Source organism: Terrapene carolina, unplaced genomic scaffold, assembly GCF_002925995.2.
Source record: "Terrapene carolina triunguis isolate 2854851 unplaced genomic scaffold, T_m_triunguis-2.0 Scaffold535, whole genome shotgun sequence".
In the NCBI taxonomy this organism is placed as follows: Eukaryota; Metazoa; Chordata; order Testudines; family Emydidae; genus Terrapene; species Terrapene triunguis.
In genome coordinates this window covers 1-11,116 of record NW_020664886.1, presented here as the reverse complement: position 1 = coordinate 11,116, position 11,116 = coordinate 1, and the positions used below count along the sequence as shown (strand labels likewise).

The 11,116-nt window shown below is 51.6% G+C and overlaps 1 protein-coding gene across 1 annotated transcript; it reads right to left on the bottom strand.

Annotated features, from left to right (window-relative positions):
* Positions 1 to 5,132: 5,132 nt before the first annotated feature.
* On the bottom strand, positions 5,133 to 6,101 carry LOC112123400 (olfactory receptor 6N1-like). The gene has a single exon (XM_024222028.1). The coding sequence runs from the start codon at positions 6,099 to 6,101 to the stop codon at positions 5,133 to 5,135; it is 969 nt and encodes a 322-aa protein (XP_024077796.1).
* Between the last annotated feature and the right edge of the window lie 5,015 nt (positions 6,102 to 11,116).

The following is an 11,116-nucleotide window of genomic DNA, read 5'->3' as shown; positions in this document are numbered from 1 at the left end:
GGGGAGATGGCAGGGCAGGGGGCACCGTCGGGGCAGGGGTTACTGTCAGGGGTTGGAGCAGCAGGCACAACTGGAGGGTTCGGGGACATGGGGGGATGCAGGGGATGGAAGGGGTGGGACATTTCTTCTTGCAAGGCCTGTGATTTTGCAGAGCCCCCCATCCTGAATGATTAACACCAATAAAGTGTCGGAGCATCCTGGGGTCTCGTGTCTCTGTCCCTGTGTCTGTCTCCCTCCTCTCTGTCCGTGTGTCTGGACTTTACACAGTGTGGGAGGCCCCCCAGTCTCCCTGGCAGTGACCCCTTCCTCGGGCCAGGCCTGGCCCCCACTTTTCGCCTGAGCCCAGACCCCTGACACAGAGTCACCCCCTTGGGAGTGAGGCTGGGCAGCCTTTGCCAGACACCCAGCTCGCTATGGATGAACCTGGCCAGGTGCTGCCATCTGCTGGTGATGTGAAGGTAGACACATGACAAATGGGCAGACCCCAGTTTGCATGTTTCCTGTCAGTCCCGGACTAGCTGGATCAGACGGGGTGGGGGGGAGCTCAGCAGGGGCTGAGAGAGGGTCGGGGCAGATCTGCCCTGTGTGCTCTGGGCGGGTCCATGAGATTGGCTGGCACGCACCGCACCACGAGTACTGCTGGGCAAAGCGCTCTGGCTCCAGCGCTGGGCGCACGCCCACCTGCAGTGGGACGTGTAGGTGCCCCATCACTCCGCGGGGACCTGCAGCTCCCCGGACTGACAGGACAAGGTTCCCGTCAGTGGTTGGAGGCTCTGAGGCGCTGCGCTGGGGATGGGGAACAGGGGGCAGGAGAACCGGTTTGATAGAAACCTGAGCCTGCCCTGGCTTGGTGAGTCGTACATGCCTGTTCGTTTCATCCAGCTTCTCTCCTTGAGCCAGATTCACCTGCTTCTTAACCAGGCCGGGATCCGCTGACATGGACAGGTGTGTGACAAAGGCCACGGCTAGGGTCAGGTGCCTGTCGCTAAAGCCCGAGCTTCATAAGACAATTCAGAGGAGAAGAAACAGGTTTCTGTTCCATTAAGGCGGCTCTAATCAAACACAAGAGAAACTCAATAAAGCTTTAAAATCTGGGCAATGCACAGTGTGGAAGCAGAAAAAGAACTGTCAGAAAAGAACTGCAATGCATGACAGTTTGTTAGCAAGAGTCAGGCTAACTGTAGCCCTGATAACGCGAGATTTGTAGAAGCGAGGATTATGTGAGGCGGGTGAGAAAGAACTGTGTGAGAAGTTATTGCGACCTTGTGTAGATAATATGGAATGTAGACTAAGAGTCTACATTAGTGAGCAAAACAAGATATCAGAATGACCTATGTATAAACAAAATGCAGTTGTTGCTCATTATTGTCTGTAACAAAAGGTATAAATGCTTGCTGTAATTGTTTACTGTTGAGAGAGACCTGCTTAGCTCTCTCCCTCTGCACAATTGTGAGAGTTAATAAAGCATCTGACTTGCTGTACCCAAACAAAAAGTGAGAACTCAGTTTTTCTCCGACAATTTGGGGGCTCGTCCGGGTCAACTGCTTGGAGAAAAACTGAGGGATTGTAGCAATCAGAACAAATTCTATTTAATGGAAAATTACAAGGATCGTCCAATCGCACAATTAGGAAGTGACAGGGAAAGACTTGAGCGTCCCTCCCCACCTTCCCATTGCCCACAAGGCTGCCCAAAACTCGCCTTTCACGGCCTTCGCCAACGGACACCCAAGAACAATCCATCCCCAGCTCCACCGAACCTGCAGGGAAGGCTGAACCGACAGGGACCTCTACTGGATCCGGGCACGAGAGTGGTGCCAGTGAATGAAGTTTGTGGCTGTGGGACGGACTGCTGTAACGCAGATACAAGCAGAGGGGTCACTGCTGAGGGGCTGCGTTAGTGGGGCAGTTCGGGGGACGTATTGCACAATCACTCACCTCCCAAAGTGCTCAGGCACCAGTACCGGCTGCTGAGAGCCCACTGAGCCCCCAGGAGGAGTTCAGACCGGGGGAACCAGAGAGCTTGGTTGGAGTCAGAAGACCAGCTCACTCAGGGGTGGAGATAAAGAAAGGAGTGTGAGGAAGTGGGAATTTTCTGTAGTAGTTTTGCGTGAGATGCCTGGCAGGGACGGACTTGGCTAGGAATTGCTACAAAACGGGGAGTGAAAAAAGTTAAAGAGCCACTCGTGGGGCAGAGTGGGAGGTTTGAGGCTGTGCAGGTCACGTGAGTGTCTGGGGTGGAATGAGCAGGTCATTAAAGGGCTGGCTGAAACCGACTCACACCGATGGAGACAATGGAACAGTTGACACCTAACAATGGGAAACTCCGGCAGGCGGAGCATTTCAACTCAGCTGGGGTCTGCAGTACGAGGACAATGGACCGAGGGGTGACAGGAGGCTAGAATACGACCTGGCTTTTGTAGAGGTCGGGGAGCTCCCCTGGGACTGGGCAACAAAGGGAGGAAGCCAAGTTGGTTTCTTTAGCGGCACGGCTTACGATAGCCCTGACTTGGCCGATTTGGACACTAGCGGAACATTTGCTCCTCTGGGCTAAGTTATGGACTTCCCAATGCTGGGTCCCGGCTGACTAATAAACCCCGCTCTGCTTGGAAGAGGCTGCCTGGTGTTGCTGCGAATAGTTACGGAGGGGCAACGGGCCCTGAAGAGGGAACAAGTCTCTGACCAGCCGTCTATCTCAGGAGGACTCGCTGAGCAGGAGGACAGGAGCCAGGGGCTCAGTCTTGGAAGCAGAGACCACAGGGCCTCCCCTGAAGGAAGAGTGGGACCCCTCCTGGGTCAGGCCCACTGCAGGGGCTTTGGAAAAGCTGGGGTGTAGCCCGAATCCTGTGGATCCGTAACAAGGAGCCTTCTGTTTAAGCCAACTGGCACCACAACACGCCATCTCAGGACACGCAGCGTCAGCATACCATCTGCCTTAGGAAGGCACCGGGGAGGGAGCTGGTATGGGAGGAGCTGGTGCGTGTTAGATGGTAGGAGACTGGCTTATTGCTCAATAATGATTAATGAACCTTATCCCCTGCCTTGCCGAGATCCTATTTTCCTGTTCTCAAAAAGTCTCCTCTCCCCCAGCGTTACGCTGTTATTCCTGATCAATCATTTCTTGGCTGGAGTTTGTTTTATGGACTTTACTGTCTCCTGTGTACAGGGCTTTACAGTCCTTGCCAACTAGTCGGATTGTCCTTGATTTCTCACGGGACAGCACTCCTGGGTCTGTGACCCTGAGTGGAGGCACCCAGAACAAGGAACCCAGGACCTAACCCACACTATGACCGTGGTGAAACTGCTGCAAATATTGGTGAGAGCAATGATCTGGGAGAGAAAATGCCACACACGTGATTCCAGAAGCTGGGGGTTTAAGAAAGTTGCATGAGGGAGTCGGTGACGCTGCCTAGAATTATCCCCTGCACTGATGAGGCACAAAGTGATTCAGGCTTTTCAGATTTTGTCTTGGTATAACTATGTTGGTTAGGGGCATGTGATTTTTTTTTAGTGATACGGTTGTGACACTTCCCAGGGACACTGCAGGTGTGAGGCACTTTTCAACCACTGGCCTTTAGCTTGTGTATGCCTAATGGGTGTCAGCTCCCTAATTTCACTGGCAGTCCAAGCACTCCCCTCTCAGCCTACACAGACCCGGCTGTCTCTCTGCAGGTTGGCAGTCAGCACACTCCGACCCTCGAGTCCTCCGAGCATCCCCCTGGAACGCCCAGCCCATGTTCCCCTGGATGCTCACGGTATTCACAGACTTGCTGGTCCCAAAAGAACAGTGCCCCCCCCCAGCTTACCAGTTCACCTCGCCGCTTATCACACAGCACGTCAGCATGTTTGTAGCGAAACCAAGTATACATTTATTGAACAAAGGGATGGAAATTCTACCAGTAGCAAGTATAGAAAACAGATGGTGACATATAAAATAAAATCACAATATGCATTCTAGACCCTAGACTTATTTAGGGAGATACTTTGATGAGCAACCCTCATATAAAGTCCCTCCACCATTTCACAGCCCTGCATGGCTGTGAGCTTCCATTTGTGGGACAAGTCGTGCCCCCATGACAGAAGACGCTGTGTGGTTTCTTGCATTACCTGGTAGACCAGGCTAATTCTTTGATCATAGTCAACCCCCTGTCGATTGTTTTGTTCCTCTAGGCAGAGGTGCCAAGTTTCCCAGTTCCCGGGGGGTGCTTGACCCCCCCCTCTGCCCAAGGCCCCATCCTCACTCCACCCAAGCCCCCACCCCCACCTCGCCTCTTCCAGCCCCCACTCCTTCCCCACCTCTCCCAGTGCCTCCTGAACACCACTGAATAGCTGATTGCAGCAGTCGGGAGGCGCTGGGAGGGAGGGGTAGGACTAGGAGCTGAGCGGCGGGGCTGCCGGTGGATGCTGAGCCAGCACCTATGCCTGTAGCTTCTCCCTCTTGTAAGTGTCACACTCTTTCGATGAGCATCAGGCTCACTGTGCAAACAGACCGCCACTGTGAAGCGGACCATACACAATGAGCAGACAGAGAGAGAAGCGTTAGTTACCTGCGCCGGAAAGCAACCGGTCCGAGACATGGTGACGTGTTTACCTTAAGAACATAATTTTCAGTACAGATACATGACGCCTTAAATATTATCCTTACACACATTTCACAATGATTATGATGACCACGGGGCCTCTGGCTCTCAGTAGAGACCTCACATGCAACCCTTTGGTGATTCATGATGCATATATCTGGCCCAGGAGATCCCTGTAAAAGTCTGTGCACCCCCACTCCCCAGGCCCTCTGCCAGCTGGCAACAAAGGGTCCCTGGGCTCCAATAGTTATAATGGTATAAACCCTAGTGTGGATGCCATTATATTGGGATAAAGGTGCCTTATACTGGTATAGTTTATTTGCCTTCCTGCATGGGAATAACCATCCCAGTATAAAGCACTGTATATTTATATAACTGTGTCCACACTGTGGGGGGGCTTGTGAGCCTCATAATCCAGATCCAAGGCTTTTGGGTCTAGACAAGGCCTGAGGGTGTTAGCCACCCTATTTCTACTTTGGGTGCCTAGAGGCTCTTGGAAAAATCCCAGGCTAGGTGACTAGCCTGAGGTCACACCAGAAATCGGTGGCAGAGCGTTTACAATCGGAAGCCCTTCTCTGCTTTGCTTACAGGGGAAACCCACTGGGGTTTCATGAGATTGCTGATTGCTTCCCGAATATCTTTGTTCCTCAAGCTGTAGATTAGCGGGTTGAAGAGAGGAGTTAGAACCGCATAGACCATCGCCACCACCCTGTCGTGGTATGAAGGTCGGCTTTGTGCCGGGCGGATGTACATAAAACCAGTGGTGCCGAAAAAGGCCAGTACCACTGTCAGGTGAGAGGCGCAGGTGGAGAAGGCCTTTCGCCGCCCTTCCGAGCCCTGGATCTTGATGATGACGCTCAGAATCTTCACATAAGAGAAGAGGATGAGGGTGGCCGGGCCGAGGATGACGAAGGAGTGGAGGGTGAAGTCTATGGTGGTGCTGGTGGACACATCAGCGCAGGCCAAGCTGAACAGCGAGGGGAAGTCGCAGAAGAGGTGCTCTATGCGGTGCGCCCCACAGAGGGGCAACGTGGAGAGCAGGATGATTTCTGGCACAGGCCACATAAAGCCACATGCCCAGCACCCTGCCGCTAGCCACAGGCAAATCTTGGGGGTCATGGCAGATGGGTAGTGCAAAGGCTTGCAGATGGCCAAGTATCGGTCGTAGGCCATTGCCGTGAGCAAACAGGCCTCTGTAATGCCCAACGCATGGAAGAAATACACCTGCAGGAGGCAACCCCTGTAGGAGATGGGCTTCCTGCTGTCCAGGAGGTTGGCCAGCATCTTGGGGATGGTCACTGTGGTGTACCACACCTCCAAGAAAGACAGGATGGCCACAAAATAATACATGGGGACATGAAGATGCGGGTTCGCCCGGATAAGCATTAGAATGGCAGCATTGCCCCCAAGAATGAGTAAGTAGGTGAACAACAGGAGGCTAAAGAGCAGGAGGTGAAAGCGCTCGATATCTGGGAACCCCACCAGGAAAAACTCCGCTTCCCATGTCTCGTTGGAGGCTTCCATGTCCCCCACTGGGCTGATCTGTAACGACAGCAAGGTAATAATAACAATACCTAGTGCTTTTCCTCAGTAGGACCCAGTTGTCCTGTGTTCTGGTCCCGCATGCTAGCTACTGGGGAAAAAACAACGTGGAAATAAGTTTTTGGCACCAGGTTAGAGCACAGTGCACAGGCGCCGGCTTCTTCTGGGCCCCCAGCGGGAGCTCTGCCACCACCCAACCCCTTCCCACAAGCTCCCACACCTGGCCCTCCTCTTCCACCCAGTTCCACCCCCTCCCCCGAATGTTCCCACTCCCCCCCCCCACACGCCTCCTGCATTCTACGGAACAGCTGATTGGTGCTGGGAGGGAGGGAGGGGAGGAGTGGACTGGGGGGGCTGCCGGTGGATGAGAGGTGCTGGGGGGGAGAGATTGACTGTCAGTGGGTGTTGAGCACCCACTAATTTTTTTCTATGGGTGCTCCAGGAGTTGGTGCCTATACCACAGTGTTATATAAGGGCATTTTGCAGACTCGTAGAAGTGTAGGATTTGAAGAGACCTCGAGAGGTCCACTAGTCCAGTCCCTCGCATTCAGACCGTTTCTTCCCCCTGCAGGTGGAGCGGGGACTTGAGCCAGCCCTAACCACTGGGTTACAAGTTATAAGGCAGAACCTCCCCCCTATTTTGAGTAAGCTCCCCTACAGGGGCCCGAGCCGGTGGGTGAGCTCAGAGCACACTTGCAGGATTGGGCCCCCCCATGTGTTAGGCCGAGGAACACCCATCTGACCCCAGTTTGTGAATCGCTCTGGGGCCCAGGGAGCTGGATACCTGGCGTGAGGCTGCGGTGCGTAGGCTCGAAGGTGGGGACAGGGAGGTTTGACTGCAAGCTCTCCCCAGGGTGAAGTCCCCCATTCTGTACCTATGGCCTGCATTCTGGGTTCCTAGATGTATAGATTTGCATTTAGCCAGATTAAAACACACACCATTTACTTGCTCCCAGTTTACCAAGCGATCCGGATTGCTCTGACCCGTCCTCTTCATTATTTACCACTCCCCCAAGTCGTGTGTCATCTGCAAACTTTTTCAGTGATGATTTTATGGGCTCTTCCCAGTCCTTGATGAAAATGTTTATGTTAATGATGCTCAGTCTCGGCCATAAACAAACTATCACGAAAGACCCCAAAAGGTTCTGTGTTTTCACCCACTTCTAACGCATCAGGGCATAGGACCGGGTCTGTTCCAGCACTGTAGTCCCTGTGGGTGTGTCTGCACAGCGAAGGAAAAGCTGCACCTGGCATGTGCCAGCCAAGGCTTGTGGGGCTGTGGGGCTGTTTCATTGCTGTGTAGATTTCCAGGCTCTGGCTGGAGTCTGGGATGTAGGATCCTGCGGGGTGGGAGGTCTCTCGAGCTCGGGCTCCGGCCCAAATCCAGAAATCTACACAGCAATGAAACAGTCCTGCAGCCCAAGCCCCATGAGCCCAAGCCATCTGGCATGGGCCAGCTGTGGGTGCTGTGAACACAAACCCGATATTCCCAGTAAAGGAAGCTTGAATAGAAAGGAAGAGAATGTTGCCTCACAGTACCTTCTCTTAAACAGGTTAAAAACAAAGTGACACTAACGATTATATGAATATCGTAGTGTCAAAAGGGGGATTATGTAGGGATATTAAAGAAAGTACTAACAGTGATTCCCCCAAGTGACAGTGACCCCATCATAATTTGTCCCCCACACTTTAAAATCCAGTTTCACCAAGTACAAAAATCTCTTGGGTCTTCTGTTAAAACTTGTAAGCTATTGTCTGTAGAACCCATTGATTAGATCTATCCTGTGAAAGATACTTTACTACTATGTAAAACTTACAAACAAGTTAACTGACTTTGTTCTTGAAGTAATTGATACAATGTAAACAAACACTGTAAGCTGTTAAGTGACTTTCACTTCATTCAAGGGCTCCTAGGACAGACCCCCCACCCTTTGTGATTAAAGGGCCGGGAGCCTCAAATGAATTAGCACACACTCTGAAAGTGGTGGAGACAGTAAATTAAAATATGGTTAAGGTATGGAATGTATGCTGATGAATGCTTGATATACATGGATAGTTAGGGAGGTGCCAGCCTAGAAAGAAAGTATCCATCGGCCGAAGAATGTGTCAAGTGGATAACCAGAAACCCCCGGAGGGTAAACTGGAATCCACCCCATCACCTGGAAGGATGAGAAACACAAACTTTGGACAATGTGGAGCCACCAGGAATGTGCCACTTTGGACAGGAATGTGTGCCATCTGCTGATTGAGTCAGCAACAGCAGGATGAAACAGCTCCCATAAACTAACATAGGAATTAATTCCTATAAAAATGGACTCTAAAGACTGATGACTTTGAGTCTCTCTGCCAGCCTCCAGGAGCATCAGATGCATCTGACACAGACTCTGCTCCATCCTCATGACCAAGCTACCTGGCCAGTAACTTGGCATGAGCAACTTCTAGGCTGGTAACTATAACACCTATACAGAACTTGAATGAATGATTGTGTGAATGAATCTCTCTCCCTCTCTCTCTCTCTCTATATATATATGTGTGTGTGTATAAGGAATAAGTAGTGAAACAACGTTGTTTACTTTTATCTTTTGCTTTATCATTATATTTACAATAAATGTGGCATCTTTGCCTTATCCCTCTTAATAAGATCCTGCTGGTTTTTATTTTATTGGTATAACAAGAAACCCCACCACACGAATAAAGATCCCAAGATCTCATATCTGCCGGTACGTACCTGGCATCAGACAGGGCTCCTGGTCCCTCCAACCTCTAGAAAGGAAATAAATGACATTGCCAAGGAAAGAGGAATATAATTGCTTCCAAACGGCCCCAGAGATATCAACTAATAATTGTTGCTGGGATTTTTACTCCCCGATGGACAGGCTTTCCCGAAGGAAATAAACTCGCTCTGGATTGGAGACGGAAAACAGATCATTTTTAAATAGAAACAAGGCCAGGAAGGAATTGGGTACTGTTCTGTCAATAAACATTGGATATTATTTTTCAGAAAATATTGACTCATTTCCATTATGGGAGTATGACAGGCTGCCCTCATGGCCAATGCAGGGAGACCTGAAGATGGGACCCTCAGAGCTAAATCTGCAAGTCTCGACAGGCTGAGCTGGAGAAGAACAGCTCTTTGTTGGGGGCTGAGATAAGATATGGAGATATATCTACCTCATAGAACTGGAAGGGACCTTGAAAGGTCCTTCACTAGCTGGACCAAGTACTGATTTTTGCCCCAGATCCCTAAGTGGCCCCCTCAAGGATTGAACTCACAACCCTGGGTTTAGCAGCCCAATGCTCAAACCACTGAGCTATATAGATGGACTCATCTAGTCTGAGGAGAAGCACAGAGTGCAGAGAGTCATAACACACAGTCATAAGCACGGCCATATTGGGTCAGCTCAAAAGTCCATCTAGCCCAGTATCCTATCTTCTGACAGTGGCCAATGGCAGGTGCCTCAGAGGGAATGAACAGACCAGGGAATCATCAAGTGATCCATCTCCTGTCGCTAATTCCCAGCTTCTGACAAACAGAGGCTAGAGACACCATCCCTCTGCATCCTAGCTAATAGCCATTGATGGACCTATCCTCCATGAATTTATCTAGTTCTTTTTTGAATCCTGTTATGGTCTTGGCCTTCACAACATCCTCTGGCAAAGAGTTCCACAGGTTGTCTGTGCGTTGTGTGGAAAAAATACTCCCTTTTGTTTGTTTTAAACCTGCTAGCTATTAATTTCATTTGGTGACCCCTAGTTCTTGTGTTATGAGAAGGAGGAGGCATCCACCACTGCCTCACCCTCCCGCCAGCTGCAGGCCCCACTGATCAGCTTGTCCCCCCCACCCCAGTGCCTCCTTCCCACTGCCATCAGCTCTTTGGCTGTGCGCCGGAGGCACTGGGGGGAGGGAGAGGAGCGGGGGGGGACAGGGCCACCCCCAGAGGATTCAGGGGGCCTGGGGCAAAGCGGTGGAGCTGCGGTGCTTGTACTCACCCAGCGGTGGTCCGGGTCTTTGGTGGCATTTTGGCGGCGGGGGGGCCCTTCAGTCGCTTCGCGTCTTCGGCAGCACTGAAGGGCCCCCCACCGCCGAAGACCCGGACCACTGCTGGGCCAGGGCTCCCGGGGCCCCTGCGGGGCCCAGGGTCTGGGGCAAATTACCCCACTTGCCCCCCCCCCCGGCGGCCCTGGCGGGGAAGAGGTGGGGCCTGGGTGACGCATGGCCCAGATGCTGGGAGTGGAAGGGGAAGTGTAGTAAGAGGAGGCCCTGAGATATAAACCCTTATCAGAGGCCCAATACGAGGCCTGAGGCCTGAACTAAAGTAATGGTCAAGACTTTGCTAACATAAAGCAAAGTTAAGCTGTGAGCCAGAGGCAGGCCCTGCTCACAGAAGCTGGCAAGGAAAGGGCTGATGCTGCAAAAAGATACATACCTAAAAAGTACTGAACACCAGATATCAGAACATTCGCATACTTGTACATTCCACACACAACAAGGAACAGGCTGACCCATCCCAATGACAGGGCCAAAAGGGTAATATGATGGATAGAGTTGTTTTGTTCAAACCAACATGTACAAGGTGAGAGGCGGCACCTTACTACGTAGAGGGTTGTACCTTGCTACGTAGAGGGGTTGCACCTCAATACGTCAGGAGTGATGTGTAACTTGTTTGTATCTGTGTATAAGAATGCATCCCTGAGTGGATGTCTTTGTCCGGCCGAGGGGGCAGTGGAAAGTCCCGCCACTGACTGAGCCGGGTCCATTGCCAAGAGGCACTTTCTCGTAGTATGCCCTGAGTTAGGCTAAGAAACCTACAGGGAACTGCTATTGTGTCCAAGATCGCAATAAACCTAGTCGACGTGACTTTGCATCTTACTAGACTCTGTGGTTATTGGGGGTTCTCTTCGGGTCTGTTGGGTCAGCTATCTGCGCAGAGCTAGGGCAGCACACAGAGGGAACACACGCACGCAGCCGAGTGATATCAGCATTGGAGAAAGCAGAG